The sequence below is a fragment of the Populus nigra genome, chromosome 1 (genome assembly GCF_951802175.1).
Source record: "Populus nigra chromosome 1, ddPopNigr1.1, whole genome shotgun sequence".
Taxonomy (NCBI): Eukaryota; Viridiplantae; Streptophyta; class Magnoliopsida; order Malpighiales; family Salicaceae; genus Populus; species Populus nigra.
In genome coordinates this window covers 36,519,580-36,543,744 of record NC_084852.1, presented here as the reverse complement: position 1 = coordinate 36,543,744, position 24,165 = coordinate 36,519,580, and the positions used below count along the sequence as shown (strand labels likewise).

General features: G+C 32.2%; 1 protein-coding gene and 1 pseudogene across 2 annotated transcripts; both read left to right on the top strand.

Moving 5' to 3' along the window:
• Window positions 1-5,887: 5,887 nt before the first annotated feature.
• LOC133683173 (large ribosomal subunit protein eL34-like) lies at window positions 5,888-6,431 on the top strand (annotated as a pseudogene).
• A 9,139-nt stretch (window positions 6,432-15,570) lies between these two features.
• Window positions 15,571-23,620, top strand: LOC133673355 (protein transport protein SEC16B homolog). 2 transcript variants are annotated; one of them, XM_062094110.1, is made up of 13 exons: window positions 15,571-17,712; window positions 17,953-18,276; window positions 19,079-19,207; window positions 19,291-19,413; window positions 19,547-19,717; window positions 20,196-20,321; window positions 20,405-20,539; window positions 20,849-20,976; window positions 21,055-21,163; window positions 21,250-21,561; window positions 21,658-21,807; window positions 21,910-22,208; window positions 22,616-23,620. In XM_062094110.1, the coding sequence occupies exons 1-13, from the start codon at window positions 16,015-16,017 to the stop codon at window positions 23,130-23,132; spliced, it is 4,221 nt and encodes a 1,406-aa protein (XP_061950094.1). In that variant the 5' UTR covers window positions 15,571-16,014; the 3' UTR covers window positions 23,133-23,620. The 2 variants fall into 2 exon arrangements, with proteins under 2 accessions (XP_061950094.1, XP_061950085.1); XM_062094101.1 differs by having other exon boundaries at window positions 15,572-17,712; window positions 21,652-21,807.
• The last annotated feature ends 545 nt before the right edge of the window (window positions 23,621-24,165 follow it).

Genomic DNA, 24,165 nt, shown 5'->3' with positions numbered 1-24,165 from the left:
TGTTAAAATTATCAAAAAACCATCTCAATTTAATAACTTAAACCGTTAGATAAGGTCCCAAGATATAATTTATATTATTCTCTAATACACTCCTTCAAGTGAAAATTTTTTATGCTTGAAACTTGTACAGACATATATTATCTTATGTTTAATTTTTATCAAATAAATAGAGATTGTAACATTTAAATTTATGACCACTTGGTTATCAATTTTTCCTTGACCGGTTCTTTCAAAGGATTGGAAGAAAAGGCGTGACATCGTTGTCATTGAGTGATTCGTTGACCCTGTTTGTTTCCTAAGACTGATCACCATTTCTTCAAATTATCTTCCGGTGCCAATTAGTTTAATTAAATAATCAAAAAAGAAAACCAAAACAAACGGGAATAATATATTAGAGTGGCCGTTAAAAAAGAAGAAGAAAGGGGTATTTTTAAAAAAAAAGAAAAAGAAAAAGAAAAAAATGAGGTGCCCTACAACTAAGGGTATAAAAGGAAACTGACAACACAGATTTGGTCAGCGTGAGTTGTGCCACGCATTATGTAAACTGGGAGGACCAAGAGATGAAAGACCTGAACTGGGTACGAAGAAGACGAAGCGGCAGACTTTTAGGTCAACTTCTCCCTGCATCCTTTTCTCCAGTGGGGCCCTCCATTCCACCCGGTTAAGAGGGAGCTTGGAATTACGTGTCAATTATGTTTTTTTAAAAATAAATTCATTTTGTTTAAAATTAATTTTAATTTATATTTTTGAATTTTTTAATATAATGATATAAAAAATATTTTTTAAAAATTAAAAATATTATTTTAATATATTTTCAAATAAAAAATATCTTAAAAAACATGTCAAAGAAGGCTTTTTAACGAGGTTATATATAAAAACAAATCATATCGATCGGGCATGCAATTGCTGTGTGGACAAATGGCGCTGAAGGCCCGCTAGCTCTTCTTCTTCACAGCTGGATTGACAGCAAGAGAAAGCAATCCTCTCTCACATGCCCGTTTTGGCCTTTTCGTCAGAATTCTTAATTCGCTTCATGCAATGACAGAGAACAATACTAGAATTTGATTGACGGTGGGGAGCAAAAATTACCTAAAACTGATCGAATTACTCTGAGCGTGGACATAAACTAAGGCAATTGACCTCTTAGATTGCAGTCTTGGCGTGCTCCTACGCGTATAATGTTAGTCGTTGCACGAAAAAGGAACCGAAAAACACTCACACGGAAAGAATTTCTAGTTTTATTGGGAATACGAGGAGAGAACTTGTCAAAAAAGACGAAGGATTCTTCGGAAAGGATGCAGTGGAAAGGGGTTTCTGGTGTTTGTGTCCATATAATGGCGATGATCAAGGACGCAGGCGGCAGGCATACTGTAGCATCAATGGCAGATGTACTGAAGTGGCAGTGGCAAAAGTCAATGTTAATTTGTTAACAATAACGTTGACAGAACATTGACGTAACAAGCAATAAATTAACATATCCATATTTTATCAATTTAGAACCTTACGCCTATACGAAGTTATCGATACGTCCCACTTCGATACTGCAAGATCATATCACTCGAACACAAGAAAGAAACGCTATGCTGTCAGCTTGTAGGAGCTGCTGCCTGCAAGCCTGCAGTAGGAGATTCCCAAACTATAAATGATTCCTGCTGCATTTGGCGAAAATGACCCTGTAGCGAGTTTAGGCATTAATCACGCGTTAAGAGATACTACGCTGTCAAAAAAATTGTCTCGTTCTAATAGAATTGCCAACGCAAAATATTTTAATTGTATTTTACGACGAAATATTTTAATTGGAGTTTTCTAATTATAATTATAATACCAACAGAATTGTCAATATAATTAAATAATTGAAAAAAAAATTGTCAATGGATCCGTCACCAAAATAACACTTCAGCAATAGTCAATGAAATTACTAGTAGTCTATTCCATTCCATCTTCAAGTCCTATGGGTAGAGCTAGAAAAGTCTTATAACCTAAAATACTCTTGTTTTTAAAATGAATTTATTAACACCAAAAAAAAAATTATGGTTGGAATATAATCAAATGAATCCTTTCTTTGTGTTTTTTTTTTTTTGTAATTTTCTCTACCATCTAAAACCTGAAAATATGAAAAAAAATAAAATTTAGAATTAAAACTTCAAATCCTAAAACAATAGGGATCATATATGTGAAAATTAAAACTTCACAAACCAAACTGAAGTTTGCAACATTTTTTAAAAATAAAAATGAAAAAGATTTATTTTTTTATATTAATTTTGATCATTATTCTTTTAATTTTTTTAACTATAATCTAAAATTATATCCTATAACATTGATGTTTAATTTAACACCATAATTAGCATGCAAAACAAGAATCAAAACGTATAACCATGTTAATATACCTTGTAAGATAATAATTGTAATAGCAAAGGGGTTTAAGTAGTATAATAATCTATAATCAAATATCATAAATGATGGATCCACTTATTAGTTTCATAATAAGCATTTTAATGCATCTTGTATGTAAATATTTCGAGGGTGGAGAACGATCTAACCATAGTTTTTAAAACTTTTTACTCTTTTCTTTAACTTAATTAAATTTTTATATTTTTTATTGTTTTAAAATGTTAATATTAAAAATAAATTTTTAAAAATATATTATTTTAATATATTTTCAAATAAAAAATACTTTAAAAACAGCCATCATTACTGCCCTCGCAGCATCTATTATATAATGACAGCTAATCGAGGTAAAGGACCGAACTATAAACTATAAAGTCTTACTCGTTTGGATTTTGGGGCGAGTTCGACAGGTGGCTAACCCTTGTTAACAACCACTCTAGGATAATCCAAATAATATAGCCTCCGGATTAGCATAATTTTTTTCTTCATCGACCACCGGTCCCCTTCGATGGTATTCTACAGACAGGCTATGGCATGCACCGTGCTCACTTTCACTCACCTCCTAGACATGCCTAGCGTAAATAGGGTCCTACTGAATAGCGCTCAAAAATTGTTTTTGAAAGTTTTGAATTTTTTAAAATTAATTTTATTATTATTATTATTATAAATTATAGATTATTTTGACATGTTGCCGTAAATATAAATTTTAAAAAATAAAAAATATTATTTTAATATATTTTCAAATAAAAAATAACATTATTAAAATTTTAAACAGCACCGAAAACTCTCAGATAAATTATCATTGACATTTGAGGATCAACATATGACCGGAAGTGAGCCACGTATTTTGATTGAAATTAAGATGCATAATCAACTACTTTTTCATCTTCACGATCTATAAAAGTGAAAGAAACATGTCGTTGGGAGAATAAATTTGGTGTTTTTAGCCTCCGAGCAAGCAAGCATGGGAAACAGTAATAATTACTGTCCCATTAGTTTTTGTGTTTAGCACAAAACAGTAAATGGTTAAATATGCAGAGAGAAATGGATGATTTTGCCATTGACCAACCAATCATGGATTTTTTTATCATGCGGTTGTCGACGGTCTTTCTGTGGTTGAGAAACCACTTCTATGGTAAGGGAACAAAGCAGGCGTGATCAATTTGTAAATGATGATGAATTCATGCACAGCCATTTCGAGCAAGGAAATTAATTTCTGAAAATGTAGTAGGGTTGTGTTTTAAAATCATAGTTTTTTTTATAGACCCGGACGATTCAAGACCTGGATTCTAGGTTTTGACCTGGTCACCCGGGTCAATTTTTTTTTTAAAAAAATCAAAACGACATCGTTTTAGTAAAAAAAAACCAACGGATTGTAACAGAGTTTTTGACTGGGTTGCAACCAGGTTTTTTATTTCCCTATATTTTCTTCAACCTGTCCCCATTCCTGCCCTGGGTTAACTGGGTTCCGGGTCGATCTGTCGGGCCAGGTCGGGTTTAAAACTATGTTTAAAATATATTAAAATATTTTTTATTTTTTTTCAAAATTTATTTTTAATATCAAGCGTTAAAAAATCTTAAAAAATAATAAAAAAATAATAATTGTGGACAAACAGTAAACGGCACTGCAATGAGTGGAGAATACGTTGAGATTCCAACTCTAAAGATGCTCTAAACTTGATAAATGATTGTCGTGGGGAACATTGTGCTGTCTTTACGACTACAGCGATTCGTTGCCACGTTAAAGTTCCCAAAATCCTTCGTGTGTTTCTACCAATTTTATAGATTAATTCTTCTGAAATTATTCAGTCAAGTCTTATCTTGTGTTTACAAATTTTGTTAATTTAATCCAATCAGATTAAATTTTAATAAATTATAAATTGATTACTAGTTTTCGAAGATGTTTAAGAAATATATATTCAAGTCTGAGATATTTAAGAAACAAAAACTTTAATGGCTACGCATTTCTTTGAAGTTATTTTAATTTTTTAAAATTAAAAATCATTCCTAATTTTTTATATTGTATTTTATGTTTTTATTTTGTTTATATATATATATGTATGTATGTATGTATAATGGTTGAGCACTTTAATTTTTTTTTTATTTTTCATAAAGCTTTTGAGAATTTTACTTTAACAGTTAAAAATCTTGTTTGACCATCTCAAAGTTTTTTCAAAGTTGAAAAAAATAACTTTAAAAAATTAATGGCCAATTATTGTTAGATGTTTTTTATTTATTAAGATTTTTTATTTTTTTGACATAATTACAAAAATCCTTGTAATTTCACTTTTTTCTTGTAATTTTATAAATTACACTTTTTATTACATAGTTTGCATATTTAATAACATTTTGCATCCTCAACAATGTATTTTATTTCAATTTTTTGTTTGATTCGGAATGTAAAATATAATTTATGAAATTGTGTATGGAAAATGAAATTCAGATAAAACTATAGAGTTTTTGTAATTATTTTTTTAAAAAAGGAAATCAAGTTTTTTGTATTCCTCAATTTTCTTTTACTTTATGAAAAAATTAATGCTAGTCCAACCAAATTGAATTGATTAATTATAGCAAACTTGGGGGTAAAATCTGACCAAGGATGGCTTTAGAGGTTTTGTCCAACTGGTGGGTAAGTAAGTTTTATTTTTCTTTACCGAGATGGTACAAACACAGGGATGATGACATTAGGGATTTCTCCCAGCTGGTTTTGCATTTAAAAAATCCCAATGAATGATAATATACAAAATGATGGGATTTATTACTACTCTTTTGTTGATTTGATAGTAAAAAAATATTATTATACCTTTTTATACGTTTAATTATTAATAATTCAGATTAAATCTTAATTTCTTTTAATGATTTTAAGGGCTCGACCTCATGTATACCTTTGATTTCTAAATTAAAACTTAACAAACCAGGAAAATATATATATAGATTAATTGGTTAAATTTTAAATTTATTTTTTAAAAAATAATTAATTTGAGTTTTATAAACTTTAAGGTTATTAGCAGTGTTTTAAAACCCGGACCGGCCCGGCAGGTCGACCGGGACCCGGCCGACCCGGGCCTGGGACCGGTCCGGGTGGAGGCAAAAACCTGCTCGGGAATTGGCCCGAGAAAACCCGGTCGACCCGGCGGTTGACTGGGGACCCGGTCCACCCGGTCAAACCCGGATGAGACCCGATTAATTTTTTTTTTATTTTGACTGTCATTAAACGATGTCGTTTTTAGCTTTCTAAAATGCCAAAACGCTGAAGACTAAAGAGTGAAGAATAACGAAGCAAAATCAATAGCCTAATTAATGTTACTCTTTGAAACCCAGCTAAGGAGCAGAGAAATTTGATCATGGAAGCACGTAGATGGAGAACAGGGGGTCAAAATGGGCAACTAATCAAGGGCTCAAAAGCTTTCGCTTCTCAGGTTTTATCCTCCATCACAATCATGAGAGCCTGTTTCAGCAAGAGGGTCCAAAGTGCCCAGTTTTATCCTCCATCACACCACCCAGAGACTTAAGAGCTGGTGATCTGAAAATGGTGCAGCGTCTGACTTACCGGAAGCGTCACAGCTACGCCACAAAATCTAACCAACACCGTGTGGTCTAAACCCCTGGTGGGAAATTGGTTTACCAAACCACCAAGAAGAGGGCTAGCGGACCCAAGTGCCTAGTTACTGGCAAGAGGATTCAAGGGATCCCTCACTTGAGACCTGCTGAATATAAGAGGTCTAGACTGTCAAGGAATCGCAGGATTGTGAACCGTGCCTATGGTGGAGTCTTGTCTGGAAGTGCTGTTAAGGAGAGAATTATCCGGGGCTTTCTTGGTGGAGGAGCAAAAGATTGTGAAGAGGGTTTTGAAGATTCAGAAGGCAAAGGGAAAACAGGCCTCAAAATGATGAAGTGAAGTCTTTTGAGTTAGAGGATGTGTTTGAGCAAAATTTTGTTATGATTAATGACAATCAAATGTGGAGTTGATTGTTAGCGTGTTTGATTCTCTGATGACTTGGATGTGTTCATTTCATCTTTTATCAATTTGATTTCCTTGCCTATATTTGGATGGATTGCCAATTTCCTTGCAAAACAAATAAAAATGCCCTTTCCACCTCTCTCTGAATATATTTGATCACAGTTGCCATAATTTTTTCTCCATCAGTGAACGGCAATGGCAATTTATAATGACAAAAAATAAACTGCAGGAAAATGATGGTATTAAGCTAATTGGTTAGAGAAATTGTATGGTTTTTCTAATTTTTTTTGGGTTGACCTGGTTTGACCCGGGTCAACCCATTTGACTCGTGACCCGATCACTTGACCGGGTCGATGACCAGGTCGGATTTCAAAACTATGATTATTAGAGATTTATATAATTATTAATTTTAAAATTTTTAAAATTAATTAAGATACATAATAATACTTGTAAGCTAGCCTGAATATTTATATTAATAAAATAAATAAATAAACCGACTGAAGCTCTCATAGATCTTGAAAGAGTGGGCATATGAGAATTTTGTCGAAAGTGGCAGCGTTTTCTGTATTTGTGGTGGCGGGAATATGGCGCACGTGTCTCTGTCTCGTTCCTCTCCAAAATCTCAGGATGTTGGTGCGGCAAGACTGTAGATGTTATTTTTTAATATATTTTGATTATTTTTAATATTAAAATATTAAAAAATTCAAAAATACTAAAAAAAAATTAATTTAAAATAAAAAATTTAATGTTTTTTTAATATACGATAAAACCACAAAAACAAAAACAGTATAAATTTATACTCGTTGCCTTCTTTCCAAGGCTCCATGGCCTGTGCTACTGTTTTGGGCTTCTCACTATTTTTGGTTACTATGGGTTTTCAAAGGAGGAAGCTCCGTATGTTTGTTTTTGTGGTTAAATTATATTTTTAAAAATTTTAAATTATTTTTTTATGTTTTTATCATTTAAACATACTAATATCCCAAATAAATTTTTAAAAATAAAAAAATATATTATTTTAATATACTTTCACCAAATATACTAAACTCTCAATTACACAATTAAAACCACCGCAAAGTTAAGCAACGATCCAGTTTGATTCCAAATGAACGGTGAAGCAAGTAAATTCGTATACAACAGGGCTACCTTCGTTAAACTTGAATGGCTACTGTTTTTTGGGCCTGTCTTTGGGTTTTCTTAGGTAGGTAGCCTTGGTTTTCAAAGAGAAATAAATTATATCATTAATGCTTGTATTTAATTTTGGTGCTATTCTTTATATCTTGCAAAAGTATAACTTTGTTATAGTATATAAGATTAGAACGCTTCGTATCCAAAAAATATATCCTAAATTTATAATTATATCGGGGTATCCATGTCTATTCATGACGATTTAATGATATTTTTTTTACCCTTTTGATATTAAAATCGTGGCACATTGAGATTTATATTATTAATTTCATCAGTTTTGTCCTTCAATTATCATGTTTTAGACAAATATTATCCCTTTGTTTGATTCGAATGTTATTATTAAGCGAAAACCCCTTTAAATTTATATATATTCAACTAAAGATTTTTACATGCGGTGATAAAAATTCAAATTACTTTCAAAATAGTTTTAATTTTTTTTTGAGATCAAGATGTATTTTTTTTAATTTTTATTAAATTAAATATTTATAAAATTATAGAAAATTGAAGATAATTTGGAATGATCCCAAATTTTTTTGAAGGCCCTAAAAAATCATATACATTTATTTGTTTTGGTTTAATAGATTCTCTGCGTGACATCTAACTTAACTAAAGCATAAAATATGTTGATTTTGAGAAACATGTATGAACATTTCGAGAACCACACTAATTTTATACATAGAAACCCATCCAAAAAAATCAGAAAAGTTTCACCTTATTTTATATTTTTCATTATTTATTGATTTTTTATTATTTAGAAAATAAAAAATAATAATTTACCAAACTGGATTGAGTTTTTATTACCATCAATGAAAAAAATCAGTTCTATATATCAAAAATTGAATTTCTTTAAAGAGTTTTTGGTAAAGGACAATAGTCAAGTAAAAACAATGATGATATTTGCCTAAAATATGACAGTTTAGGACAAAAATTGACCATAAGCAGGCCTCAAGATGTCACAACTCTATAGTTTAAGGGAAAAGGCTGTGGCACTTTTTTTTTTTCCCCTGCATCTAGGTTCAATTTTTTCTGTATATGCTTGTTATTCTTGCAGTATTTTATATATTTATTGAACTTGTAAAATATTTAATGATTTCAAGAATTAGTTATAATATATATAAATTGGCTCGGATATCCCGGGTGTCATTAAACCTATTCATATCCTATATTTTATATTTGTGCTTCCTAGACTGACAGAGTGACACTGGATTGCTTACAAATAAGAGAGATGTACACAATTACCGAATAGGAGGCCCACTGCAGCAGGCCACCAAAATGAAGGTCTTAGGATCTCTTTAGCGTTGCGGTGATCTCTTATGCTATTTATTTTTTATTTTGTTTACTTTTAATTAAATTTTAAAAAATAAAAAAATATTATTTAAATAAAAAATACTTTAAATCATAACATTTATCATACTAAACAGTCACTTGAAAAGGATAAAGCCATCTTTTATTAGAGTTCATAAGTCGATCGATAGTCACTTCTTTTATAATTAGTGAGCTGAAGTGCTGAATCAAGGAACGAATTTTCTCTTTCTATTTTTTACAATAAAAATATTCTCAAATATTTTATTTGTCAATTAAACTTCTTCTTTTTTTACGAAAAAATCTTAAAAACACTCCACTGGTATATATTATCCTGATAAATCCCAATGGAATTTAAAAAATAAATTATTCTGAATATTATCTAAAGATTTATAATTTAAGAAGATAAACTTTCAAAACAATCTAACCACCTCCCTGAGGATACAAAATGTGTACCTCTGTCACAACAATTCAATCCGGCTTCTAAATTTTTTTTATTTTTTAATTATTATAGATGTCCAAATTAGTTTGCATGTGTCTTAATGATTATATAAATTTTTAATAATTTTAAAATTTATAAAATATAAACTAATAACCTTTAAAAAATAAATTTAAAATATTAGTTGAAATGTTACTTCAACATACGGGAATGGGAAGATAGTTGCATGGGAACGCCCTCGTAATATTTGTGAATTGTGATCGTGGAAGACACAAAGTCATTTTTTTTCTTTAACCTGTCTGCCTTGTATTTTGTTAATGTGCTTCGTAGTGTAGATTATTTTTTAATTAAAAACATATTAAAACAATAATTTTTTTATAATTTTTTTTATTTTTAATATCAAAACATTTAAATTATTAAAAAATGTATTTAAAAATTATCAATTTAATGTTTTTTTAAATAAAAAAATTTTAAAAATCACTTTAAAAAATAAAAACTTCTATCAAACAAGCATAAGCATAAGTATGGAGAAGAAAAGCAGGTTTTCCTCCATCAATAATGTGTTTGGTATTGCGGTAGCTGTTGTAGTTGTGGTTTGAAAAAAGTTGTTTTATAAAAACTACTTTTAGTTGATGTTGGTTTGAAAAAATAGGTGTTTGGTTAAAACTGTGGTTGAAATTGAGGTTGAAGAAAAAGTAGTTTAATGTGTTAAGTTAAAATACTTTTGAAATTGATGTTATAAAATAATTTTAAAATATATATATTAATATTGATGGTTTTAAATTTAAATATTATAGAATTAACTACTCCTATTACATCATGAAATAAATAATACTTGATATAAAATATTTTTTATTATTCCATTAAACTATTTATAATTCCATTACATACAAAATTCAGCCGATAAGAACTACAATTTTCATAATTTTGTGAGCGTGTAATAAAATCAGATAAAATATTATCATGTATGAAATTGATATTACAGTGCAAGTGAATTTAATTCACTCTATACTAGTTTTTCGGGAAAAAAAAATATTGTTCACATCACAATACGAGTATATTTAATTCACTCTAAACTAGTTTTTTTAAAAAAAACTCTTAAAAAAATTAACACACTTTAAAAAAAAAAACTATGCACGTGAACAGTGCAAGTGAATTGCACTGTTCACGTGAACGGTGCAATTCACTAAACAGTGTGCCTGTCACAGGCTGAAACTCTTGTACAAAAGCAATATTTTGCTGCTTCTAAAAAATCGTGGTCCTGCCGCATATAAATAGCGGGACTCATTTATTTTGATTGCTTTAACCATTTATAACCAAACAGCCATTTCATGTATTTTTAAAGAAACATGAACGCTAACGCGTTGCCAAACGGATTCAAATAGCTTTTATTCTAGTTATAACCAACAAACCGTATTATTAGCATTAACATTTTAACAATTAACTAACATGTGTGGTGGAAAGTACTCTAGTGATGACTAATTAATAGTACTTTCTCACGTGTTTTAGTGTAACCCTGAAAAAAAAATATTTTTTATTTTTATTTTTTATTTTATCCTTTAATATTAAATTTATTTTTTTATTGAATTAGCACACTCTCATAACATATATTATAAATTTGGTAAGTTAACTCGGTTTGCTAGGTTTTTTTTTTCTTCTTTATTTAATTTTTTCTTTCCAACTTTATCTTTTTATATTGAGTTAATTAAGAATTAAGCTTCATAATTTATTTTATTTGCTTTCTATTAGGTTATTTCAGTCTTATGACCCGATAATAATGCTCAATAGGTTAATCTGAGTTGACTTGGGTCGTTTTTTTATTTTTTTATTGTTTTTTCTCCAATTTTATTATTTAATATTGAGTTGGTTAGGAATTGAGTTTTATAATTTGTTTTGATTTATTATCTATAAGGATATCTTGATCTCGGGATCAAGACGCAAGTTTTTGTATCTTAAACCCGGTTAAATCATGTTATTTTTTTTTTATTTTCTTTCTAATAGGTTATCTCGATCTCATGTCCTTCAATATTGATTTCTTTTATTAGACTGTCCCTGTATCATAACTTAGATTGCAGATTTGGAAAGTTAATTTAGTTGACTCATTTTTATTTTTTCAATTGACTTTTTCTTTCTTGATTTTATAATTTAATATTTTATTTGATTGAGAATTAGACTTGATGATTTATTTTTATTTGATTTTTATAAGACTATTCCGACAATATGAACCGAAAATAGTGCTTGATTTTTTTAATTAGTTTATATATATATATATAAAAGATCGATTAGGAATTGAGTTTTATAATTTGTTTTGATTTGCTTTTCATGTGGTCCTCTTAATCTCATGACTAGAATCGCAGATTTGACAAGCAATCAGAGTTAAATCAAGTTAATTTTTTCAACGAGATTATCTTAGTATCATAAATCGGGTTAAAGATTTTACAGGTTGATTTTGGTCATTTTTTATGTTTTTTTTAATTGATTTTTCTAGTTTTATCTTTCAATATTGGGCTGTTTGAGAATTAAATTTCATAATTTATTTTAAATTTATTTATATGAGATTATCTCGGTCTTAGAACCTGATTTGCGAGCTTGATAGGTTAATTCAGGTTGCCTTTTAAAATGTTTTTTTTTTAATTTCATCATTTAACATTAAGTAAATTAAAAATTAGACTTTATAATTTGTTTTTATTTGTTTTCTAAGAGGTTATTATAGTTTTATAACTTAGATTAATCAAAGTCAATCTAATGTGTTGTTATTTTAATATTAAAAAAAGATATCATCTTAAAAATTCTTTTGAATCAAATTGTATTTTTACAGATAGTTCATATTACTTTTCAACTCGTAAAGTTAATCAGGTTATACTGAGTAAACTTTTATATAATATAATTTTTTTACTAAAATTAATATTAACAATACCTAAATATTTATTTTTATATTTAAAAAAATTTAATCATATCCATAATATCCTATTGATAGCTAAGCGTGGTCTAGCTTACACCACTCCTTTTCTCTCATAACACGGTCCATGTTGGGCAGTTTAATTGTGGAAACATAATTCTTGGCCACATGTTGGGTAGTTAGCGGAGGCATATTTGAACATGGAATCACAACCTTCACGACTAAGGCTTGTACATTTTAATTCTTTGATTTTGTATTTTAAAATATTTTTTAATTATTTTAATATATTGCTGTTAAAAATAATTTTTAAAAATAAAAAATATTATTTTAATGTATTTATAAACGAAAAACACTTTAAAAAACAACTGCTACTACATTTTCAAACACCACTAAAGCTCCGTTTATTACTGAAATTAAACAATTTTTTAAAGTATGTTTTTATTTAAAAAATATTAGATTAATATTTTTTGATTTTTTTACTGTTTTAAAGTATTGAAATAAAAAATAAAAAAATAAAAAAATATCATTTTAATTCATTTTCAATTAAAAAAATATTTTTATAAAAACATAATTCACTGTATTACTAAACAAACACCATTATTTGACATTGCAATTAAAATTATATTTGCTTGTGTTTAGTTTGAAAAAATATTAAATTAATAATTTTTAATATTTTTAATAGTTTTAATATGTCGACGTTGAAAATAAAAAATATATATTTTAAAACAAAATAAGCTTATAAAAAATATAAAACAAACAAAACCTCTCGCAATTCCAAATAAAACCTTTCATCCAGCTAAGCATCGCTTTTGCTTCCTTGCAGAAATTACGAGGTTGAAGCTTGAAAAACAAAGCCGCGAACTGTTCAAAGCGGGGCCTTGTGTTTGTGTTTGTCGCCCACTTCGTATAAAAACTAACATTGCTATAAAAAAAACTTGATGCCTGCCATGGAGCAAGCAACTTTCAACACAAGTGCTTTCACCTAACGTCCTTTTGGATCCTTTCTGGTCGTGGATCCTTTCTGGTCGTAGGTCCTTGGTATGGAATTTGGAGGGTTGTCGAAATTGAGCTGTTTCTCCGCTCTAAATTCATGTCAACATGCTCTTAACTTCTAGGGGTTTTTTTTTTTTTTTTTTTTCCCACATGGATCCATCTAAAATCTGAGGTCGAATCTCAGTTCACGGGAAGTAATTTTTATCTGTTTCTCTTGCGTTCTTCTCCTCCTATGAAGATGGGACCCGGTTTAAAGCTATAGAAATGTATTGAACCGGTCCGACCCCGTAAAAAAAATTATTTTTTTATTTTTAATTGTGTTTTATTTGAAAAATTAGTATTTTATATTATTTAATAACACTATATAAATTAGAAGGAGATCGCTTGATGACGTAACATTTGTAAAATTTGATCACAATCCTAATTTTATTTTTGATGATATTTTACCTGATGTTGTTGCGTGCTTACGAAACCAATGAAACTGTAATCTTTATCGGACGTATTTCATACGTGATGGAATTATAGATAGTTTAATAGAACAATAAAAAATATTTTATATTAAATATTATTCATTTTATGATGTAATAGCAATAGTTTAAATTTACAATATTTAAATTAAAAACCATTAATATTAATAAATAAATATATTTTTAAATTATTTTATAACCTTAATTTGAAAAGCATTCTTAACCAAACACATTAAACTACTTTTTATTCGACCTCAATTTCAACCACAGTTTTAACCAAATATCTATTTTTTCAAACTAACCTCAACTAAAAGTACTTTTTATAAAACAATTTTTTTCAAACCACAACCACAACAGCTACTGTAATACCAAACACAATTGCAACTACATTTATAAACTCCTTAAACCATAGTTTTGAAACCCGGCCGAGCTCGACGGGTCAACTCGGGGCTGGAACCGGGCCGAGTTTAAGAAAAACTAAGGAAAGGAAAAACTTAGGCTGACTTGGTCAAAAACCCGGTTTCAACCGGTTGACCTTTCGTTTTGTTTTTTTTTTACTAAAACGACGTCGTTTTGATTTTAAAAAAGAATTGACCCGGAAGACCTGGTAACCCTGTCAAAACCCGGACCTTGGACCCAACCGAGTTTAAAAACTATGCCCTAAACATCTCCCGACAGGAGAGAAAAAATTTTAGATTTTTTTATTTGAATTTTTAGATATTTTGATGTGCTGATATCAAAAATAAATTTTTTTAAAATAAAAAATATTATTTTTATGTATTTATAAGTGAAAAGTACTTTAAAAAACAATTCCAACTATATTTCTAAACCTCCTAAACATCTCCAATGAGAGAAGAAAAAAAGCTAATTTAATTTTTTTTTTCTCTTCTAATTTTATATACATAAAATAATATCTTAGTGAAAAGTTAAAATGACTTTTCTCTTATTTCTACATATATTTATTAAGAGCACATTTGATATTATAATAATTATTATTTTTCAATTAAAAATATATTAAAATAATATTTTTTTAATTTTTAAAATTTATTTTTGATACAATATATCAAAATAATATGAAAATTAAAAAAATAAAGCAAAAAAATAATTTTTTTTTCAAAAGTATTTTTAAAATACAAAAATAAACGGGCTCTAAAAAAACTAAAAATTAAAAAAATTATTTCGTTAATTTAAAATTTTTTAAATAAAAATATTAAATATATTAAAATACAAATAAATTGTTAAAATAATAAAGATATATAAAAAAACAACAAAGATAATACGCACATATTTTAGTGTAAACATGTTGCTAAATAATTTTAGCTAATATTTAAGATCACTTAAAAAGAAAAAACTGTCAGTTTTCAAATCAATAGACCGAAATCTTTATTTATAAATATCTAACAATGAGACTTAATAAAGTTTATAAATAATTAAATTAGATGAGATGTAATTAATATTATGAGTAAAATAATAATAAAATCACTTTATAATCAATGGAATGAAATGGTTTGTGGAATGCATCAAACATGAGTGGAATTAGAATTTTATAAATGAAGGAGCCAATAACAAATATACCATGATATATTTATAAATAAAATAAATAAATAAATAATAGTTATAAAAACATAGAATAATATGAAATGTTTTTTAGATGGAAAAGATCCATATTGTTTTGTTTTTTCTTTCAAACATCTTAAACAAAACAAAAATATTATTAACAATTATATAAAAATATTTATTTCGGATATTTAAAAGTATAAAATAAAATCTTAAACGATAAAAGAAACTCCTAAATATTTGTTGATACCAAATAATTTGCAAGATCGGACGGGAACGGAATTGAGTCTTAACAAGTATGCACAGCCCCACCTGCGATAACAATTTTCTTTTTCTGGAAATAAAATAAAACAAGAAATTAATTAGAAAAAAAAGAAAGAAAGAAAGAAACGAAAAACGGAAGCTGCTCTTGTTGGGTAGGTGGTGCCAAGTCGAACGCTCTCCCTCTCTCTCTCTCTCTCTCTCTCTCTCTCTCTCGCTCCATTCCTTTCTCTCTCGCTCTAGATTCACTCATCAAATCCCTGATCCGATCTGTAAGTTAGTACATCTCCTTCTCCTTCCTTTTATTTCCAATGCGTTCGATTCAATCCCCAGATTCCTAATTTTTTTTATATTGTATTTTATGTTTTGATCTTAAGTTATACTTCTCTAATTACAGAGAGATCTCTCTGATTTTGGCCTTTTAGATCTTTTTAGTTTTTGGATCTCGGTGTTTTGATTAAATCACAGCTCGAATTTTAGGAGTGAAATAGGGAAAATTGGAGGGCTAAATTGGTCTTGAAAATTTTTGTAGATCGTTAGGGTTAAATCAGTGGTATTTTAGATGGCTACGAATCCTCCATTTAACGTGATGGAGGATCAGACGGATGAGGATTTCTTTGATAAGTTAGTTGATGATGATTTTGGGCCCCCTAATTTGGATTCGGGCTCTAAGTTCACAGAGGGAAGTGATTCTGATGAGGCGAAAGCCTTTGCCAATCTCAGTATTGAGGATACAAAAGGTGGATTCGAGGGGAAGGTTGAAAATGATGGTGCAGGATTGGATGGTGTGAAGGCGGAGGAGAGTAATGCGTTGGAGTCAGTGAATTCGTTGGGCTTGTCTGATGGGGTGATTGAGTCAAATAATGATGGGATTGGATCGGAGGTTGTGCCTGAGACTACTGTTTGTCAAAGCAGTGGATCACTGAAATCAGGGGTTAAGGAAGTGGGGTGGGGTTCGTTTTACGCAGATTCTGCGGACAATGGGAATCATGGGTTTGGTTCGTCCTCTGATTTTTTTAATGATTTTGGAGGCGGTTCAGAAGATTTTCCTGCAAATATAGTTCAAAGTGCTAGTAATGTAGAGAATAGGGGTGGTGGAGGTTTGGATAATTCGGTCAGTTATGAGCAATATCAAGATGGTTCACAAGTTTATGGAGGATCGGTGATGGAGAGTGTGAATGGACTGGACTTGAGTAGCAGTCAGTATTGGGAAAACATGTATCCTGGATGGAAGCAAGATGCAAACACTGGGCAGTGGTATCAAGTGGATGCTTTTGATGCTACAGCAAGCATGCAAGGGAGCGCTGATGGTGCTTTGGGGGTTGAATGTGTGGCTGCTTCGGCCTCAATCTCTGATGGGAAAAAAGAGGTTAATTATTTGCAGCAGACTTCACAGTCTGTGGTGGGAACTGTGGCTGAGACTAGTACAACCGAGAGTGTGTCTAGCTGGAATCCGGTTTCCCAAGGGAATAATAATGGTTACCCTGAACATATGGTTTTTGACCCACAATATCCTGGTTGGTATTATGATGCAATGGTGGGAGAATGGCGCACATTGGACAGTTACACACCATCTGCACAATCAACAACTGTTCAAACTAATGATCAGCAGAATCAAAATGGATTCGCATTTAGCAATCCTTATTCCCCAAATAGTAGTAGCATGAATGCTGAGTACGGACAAGCTGACAAGTATGGCTATCAGGGCTATAATAGCCAAGGCCTACATGGCAGCGGGGGTGAGTCTTATGGTAGCTACAATCAACAGGGTTTGAATATGTGGCAACCTCAGACTGCTGCCAAGACAGATACTATTTCGAACTTTGGTGGAAACCAGCAATTAGAGAATTTATATGGTTCAAATGTGTCCATGAACAATCATGTGGATCAGCAGAATGCTTTTAATTATTCGGGGACAGTTCCATCATATGACAAAGCAAGTCAAGGTTATGCTGAGGCTAACGGATTTGTTGGGTCACAAAGTTTTGTACATGGCGGGAACTTCAGTCAGAAGAGTAATCAGGAAACTGTAAAACAGAATGAACAAGCAATCTTTTCAAATGATTACTTTAGCAGTCAGAAACAAGCAAGTGTTCCCCATCAATCATTTCAGAGCAACCAGCAGTTTTCTTATGCTCCCAACACTGGGAGATCATCTGCTGGGCGTCCTCCACATGCACTGGTTACTTTTGGATTTGGTGGGAAGCTCATAGTAATGAAAGATAGCAGTTCTCTTAGGAAAACATCCTTCAGCAGCCAGGTGAGGCTCTGAAACGCTCTCTTTCATAGTTCTTTTTCTCATTTTTTTGCATTACATTATGAGTGGTTCTCTTAACTGATAATTTGGTAGCCAGAAGTCTTGGTGAGAACGAGAATTAAAAAGTGCTTGAGATTTTGTGTCAGTTCTCTCATAAATTAAAAGAAACTATTTTTTTTAAAAAATTTTCTTGAATGCTGGTATTATTCATGGGCTAAAAATGTGTACTTATTTCATGTGAAGGATCATGTAGGAGGCTCAATCGCAGTTATGAATTTGATGGAGATTATTTTAGGAAGTAGTGATAATGCTTCAAGTGTTGGAGGGGGCACTTGCAGTTATTTTCATGCTCTCTGCCAACAGTCCTTTCCAGGTCCTTTGGTGGGCGGAAATGTTGGAAATAAAGAATTGAATAAGTGGATTGATGAGAGAATTGCACACTGTGAATCACTTGGTGTAAATCAAAGAAAAGGCGAAGTATTGAGGTTGCTTCTCGCTTTACTGAAAATAGCTTGTCAGCATTATGGAAAACTTCGATCTCCATTTGGAACTGACAATTTATTGAAGGTAAATTACAAATTTCTTTTTCAATATATATATATAAATCACTCTGTATCTGTTACTTTTCTTTTAATTTGACCCTTGCAGATTTATGCTCTATGTCACCCATTTGGATTTGTAAGAGCTAATTCGATTCCTTTAACAAAGCAAGTACTTGTATGCATTTGTTGTTTGTTCTGTGACGAGTTAGTAAGAAAAAAACACTTTTGCAATGTATCTTTATTTTGATAGGTTAGTCTTTGGAAACATAAGGCTATGAAATGCCTCTCCCTCTCTCCAACCAAAAAGCCAGAAATAAAATTATCTCCTCTTGGATTCCCTGCTTTTCATGCTCTTGTGTGATGTTTTTCTAAAAGATGTTTGAAATGTCTCAAAATGGAAGACTGTTTCAAGCCCATTGGGAGTTAATTTACCTTGCTTATTTCAGAGAGACTTGGCCGGACATAAGTGAAAGGGCATGCTGCATGGGGTATCTAATTTCTAAACTAGAAAAGAGTAGGTGGTCTGGCCCACGTACGAAAGCACATGGGCTACCGGAAGCATTTAAGCAACCTGCATTGGGTGTTACTATAATCCAATTAATGATGCAACAAGTTTGTTGCGGGTTTATTTTCCTTCTCCTGATGTAGTTCCTAATATTTACTTTCTTGATATTTGATGTTACATCATTGAGTTTCACATCATCTCCTTACACTGTTATTTATATGATAAAATGGGTCCTTAATATTGTTGCCTTGCAATCATAACTGAATAGCCACATATAGAAATGACTAACCTGGCATTTTGAATATCATTTGTATTTTTGTAGGAGAGCGATGCTCCAGAATCAGCAGTTGCAAAACTCTTTGCATCTGCCAAGAAGAATAGCACACACTTCAGTGAGTATGGTGCCCTTGACCACTGCTTGCAGAATATGCCCTCTGAAGGACAAATTAGGGTATCTCATATACTACTTTGCTATTTCTCACTATTGTATTGACATTTTATCTGTCTTGTAAAAGATTCTGATGTATGTACTAGGAAACTGCTTCTGAGGTACAACATCTTCTGGTTTCTGGTAGAAAAAAAGAGGCTTTACAATGTGCACAAGAAGGCCAGCTGTGGGGACCAGCACTTGTTCTTGCATCACAGCTTGGTGATCAGGTTTTTCGTCTATGTTACTCTGATGCCTTTGATTTTATTCAGATAATTTCGCGTACAAGGAAGATTTTCAGATATTTACTCGCTTCTCTCTCTCTCTCTCTGTTTGCATGTTTTTGGGGCTGGGTTGATACAGTACTATGTTGATACTGTCAAGCTAATGGCACTTCGCCAGCTGGCAGCTGGTTCTCCTTTGCGAACATTATGCTTGCTAATAGCAGGGCAACCAGCTGAGGTATTTTCCACAGATTCTAATGTACATGGTGGCTTTCCTGGTGATTTGAGTATCCCTCAACAACCTGTTCAGGTGAGATAGTGATGCATGAATTGTCATACTATATTAAGGGCTGAATGCATGTGCTATGTTGTGGATTCTTTCAGTTAAAATCACATATTTTGCTATCAAAAACTTGAGAGGATATTTTGTAGTGATGGAGAACCTTTGAGAATGAAGCCAAAGAGAAGAGAATTGTGTTTAGGATTTTGTTGATAATACTACCGACCGGCTATATCAACTGTTGTTTCCACATAATGGGTATATTGTTAGCGCTCAATATATAGAATAACTAAGCTTTCTCCTCAGTCCTGTTCACAAGGATACTTAATGCTTATAGGCTTTGATGTAGCTGTCATGTCACTGCCATCTTTTCAATTTGTAAAAAAATTGCTTGTAATTTACCTTTGCCACGACAAGCTCTTCCCTTTTCATTTCCTATCAAAAGCTGAAATTTCTAACTAGTTTTTATTGGTGTATAATTTTATATATGCTTTGCTATCAATTGCAGTTTGGGGCAAACAGAATGCTTGACGACTGGGAAGAGAATTTGGCTGTAATAACTGCAAACAGAACAAAAGATGATGAGCTCGTGCTCATGCATCTTGGAGATTGCCTATGGAAGGATAGAAGTGAGGTATCTATTTTCTTTGGTCCTTTGTTTGGTGCCTTCTATTGAAAATCCTGTATCCTGAACCTTACATGAGAGTGATTACTCAGATTACTGCTGCACACATCTGCTATTTGATAGCGGAAGCAAACTTTGAGTCATATTCAGACACTGCAAGGCTATGCCTAATTGGAGCAGATCACTGGAAGCATCCCCGAACATATGCTAATCCAGAGGCTATTCAGGTGCTCTGTTATTTTGTTCAACCCGTACGCGCGATTATTTATGATTTATTTATGGTAGCTTATTATGGGATGGGTGCTTCCAATGCAAATGAACAACTTGTTCTGCACTTCTAGGCTGGATAGATAGGTTTTGGTTAATTATACAAATCACTGATCAGAATCCAATCTTTATGAGCAAAATCGAGAATGGTGACATTTTGGAATGTTTCTTGTGGTTTCAAACTCAACCTTTCTCTCTCGTAAGATTTCACACACAGACTCTCCTTCAATGGAATCTGACTTGATTAATTTAATGGGATGTATTGACAGAGAACTGAGTTGTATGAATACTCAAAGGTGCTTGGTAACTCCCAGTTTATCCTGCTACCGTTTCAGCCGTATAAGCTCATCTATGCATACATGCTGGCTGAAGTGGGCAAAGTCTCTGATTCACTTAAGTAAGGGGATGACAATTTTGAAGTAGGTGCTTTATATAATTTGTCCTTCAGTTGTCTGAATCTGGTGAATTTATTTAGGTATTGTCAGGCTGTTTTAAAATCCCTAAAAACTGGTCGAGCTCCTGAAGTAGAAACATGGAAGCTTTTAGTATTATCCCTTGAGGAAAGGATTAGAGCCCATCAGCAGGTAATAATTTATCATAAACTCTACTTTCTTTCTTTCTTTATTTGCTTTTCTGTATTCTGACCACGATTAAATATTCTATTTTTCAGGGTGGATTCACCACAAATTTGGCTCCAGGAAAGATAGTTGGCAAGTTGCTCAACTTTTTTGATAGCACTGCACATCGTGTTGTTGGGGGCCTGCCACCACCCGCACCATCAGCATCACAAGGAAGTGTGCCAGATAGCCATCACCAACTGATGGCTCCCAGAGTATCAGGTAGTCAGTCAACAATGACCATGTCATCTCTAATATCTTCTGCTTCAACAGAGCCCATAAGTGAATGGGCAGCTGATGGCAATAAAATGACAATGCATAATAGAAGTGTTTCAGAGCCAGACTTTGGTAGAAGTCCAATACAGGTGTGTTATCTTCTGCAAGTTGAAATACTAGACTTGAATTGCTTGATGTTCATGTTAATTATATCACGTCTTCTTACTGGCTTGTGGTAGGATCAGGCTGATTCATCTACACAAGGAACTCCTTCCAGCACACAAAGTAAGGCATCAGGTTCAGTGGGGTCATCTCGGTTTGGTCGTTTTGGTTTTGGATCACAGCTTTTGCAGAAAACTGTAGGGCTAGTCTTAAGGCCTCGCTCGGATAAACAGGTAGATTGATTTTCATATGTGATTTCTGTTGACTTTTTCAGGGAGAAACTATGGACAATCTCCTGGTACTCTTGTTAACCATCATTTGTATTGTGACTGAAGGCTAAATTGGGTGAAAAGAACAAATTTTATTATGATGAAAAGCTCAAGAGATGGGTGGAGGAAGGTGTTGAACCCACAGCTGAAGCAGCAGCCTTGGCACCCCCTCCAACAACTCTAGGCTTCCAGAATGGAGGCTCTGACTACAACTTGAAATCCGCTTTGAAGAATGAAGTGTCTCTGACTGATGGGAACTCAACGTTTAAGAGTCCCACTTCAACAGACCATCCTTCAGGGATTCCGCCTATTCCAGCCAGTTCAAATCAATTCTCGGCTCGTGGGCGCATGGGTGTCAGGGCAAGGTAATTTTGAAGCCTTCTGTTTTTCTTCTCTAAATAATGAATATCGTGAAAGTTAGGATGCTTGTCAATAGAATTTTAGATGAATAGATAAAGTGAAGGTAAAGTTTTGCTTTATTTTACTAAGAATATGTGGTATGGGGGAAGAGTGGATTAGGGAAAACACACACGAAGGTTCTATCATATTGTTGTGGGATGCCCAGCAATATGGCTAATTCTTGTTATCCAGTTGGAACTCCAATGTACATTGAGTTCCTAAATCCTAATCTTGTCATCCAATTGAAATGGGTGGCTAAATTGATATAATAAGCTTTGAAGAAAATTTACTTGTCCAGGTCAAGGACTTTTGTTCCATTTTTTTTAAGTGATTTAATTAATACAAACTAATATCAATCATGGGTGTTTGATAGGTATGTTGACACCTTTAACCAAGGTGGTGGAAAACCAGCAAATCTGTTCCAGTCCCCGTCTGTTCCATCTGTCAAACCTGCTGTTGCTTCAAATGCGAAGTTTTTTGTTCCCGCACCCGCACCAGAATATTCTATGGAAGCTATAGCAGAAAACATACAAGAAGACAGTGCAACCACTGAAAAACCTTCTACATTCAATGCGAAGGAGAATGATTATCCACAGCCTTCCACGTCTTCGTCAGCAATGGCTATGCAAAGATTTCCAAGCATGGATAACATTACGAGAAAGGGGGGTATGATAAATGGGAAAGACTTGGTTTCATCCAACTCACGACGAACAGCGTCATGGAGTGGGAGCTTCAGTGATTCATTTAGTCCTCCTAAGGTGATGGAATCCAAATCTCCAGGGGAGGCTTTGGGCATGACCCCTTCACCATTTATGCCTAGCAACCAATCCATGACGCGAATGCCTAGTAGCAGTAGTTTTGGAGATGAACTTCATGAAGTGGAACTTTAATTTGAGCAATGGAGATGTACATACCAAGTTTTGCTCCTTGTGGTCGATGCAATACTTGGACGGGCTCCATCCAGCACATCCTGGAAGATGCTCAATGGTGCTGCATCGGAATCGGGTCATGGAGAAGCAAAACATGTTTTCTATCAAAATTTCCACAATCCTTCCCCCTCCCTCCTCAAAATGTATGTTCAAATGCAGATGGCGAATGTATTACTGTAATCTTAAGCCTAGATTTTGTTTGAATGCCACAGGAGTTGCCACCATCAGAGGTTTGAGGAGCTGGTTTTTTAACCATAAATCAAAGAAACCCTGCGTTGGCACCATTGTACAGTTAGTTCATTTGTTCATTTGTTGGGAAGAGGAAATGTCCATTGGAAGTAGCTAGTAGAAATCCCCTCGGGCTCGGAGGTCTTTTCCAGGGGAAACATTGTGTACTCATTTTCCAAAAAAAGAAAACAATAGAAAAATAAAACGTCTTTTATTTTCAATTGCATTCCAATGTATGCTTTCAGAAGTTGAATTATTGGTTGAGGGCTGCTTTTGGCTAAAATGGGCTAAGAACAATAGATGGAAAGAAAAGAAATGGAAACCTTCTCTTTAAACTAGGAAAGCCTGTCTTTCCAATTTAATGAAAAAAATGGGAGAAATTCGATTTAAATAATTAAGTTCTCAATATTACTTTTGATTTTGAATTTATGATTTTACTTGTTATATATATATATATATATATATATATAAACCTTACCTAGTAAAGAACATTCATTTTTAATAGTTTCCTTTTCTTTCCTTCTCCGAACAAAATTCATTTACACTCTCTTAATTTCCCTCCCTTCTAAAAATGAAGAGAGACAATATTCTTCTTTCATCTACCTTCTTTCTTTATGTATTTTCTCTTTATATCCTCTTTCTGTTATTGCTATTGGTGTTTCTTTAACTTCTCGATCCCTTTACTCTGTCGTTTTGATTCATCGGATAGAGATAGAGAAGTTAATATTATCCTGACCATTAGAATTCCATTCCATGATTCTTTTGA

Excerpts from the sequence above, each read along its gene's own strand:
- LOC133673355 (XM_062094101.1), top strand. The coding sequence starts at position 16,015 with ATGGCTACGAATCCTCCATTTAACGTGATGGAGGATCAGACGGATGAG. Across the intron at positions 20,322-20,404 it reads TATGGAAGGATAGAAGTGAG|ATTACTGCTGCACACATCTG; the intron begins GTATCTATTTTC and ends GTGATTACTCAG. Across the intron at positions 21,164-21,249 it reads GGATTAGAGCCCATCAGCAG|GGTGGATTCACCACAAATTT; the intron begins GTAATAATTTAT and ends TCTATTTTTCAG.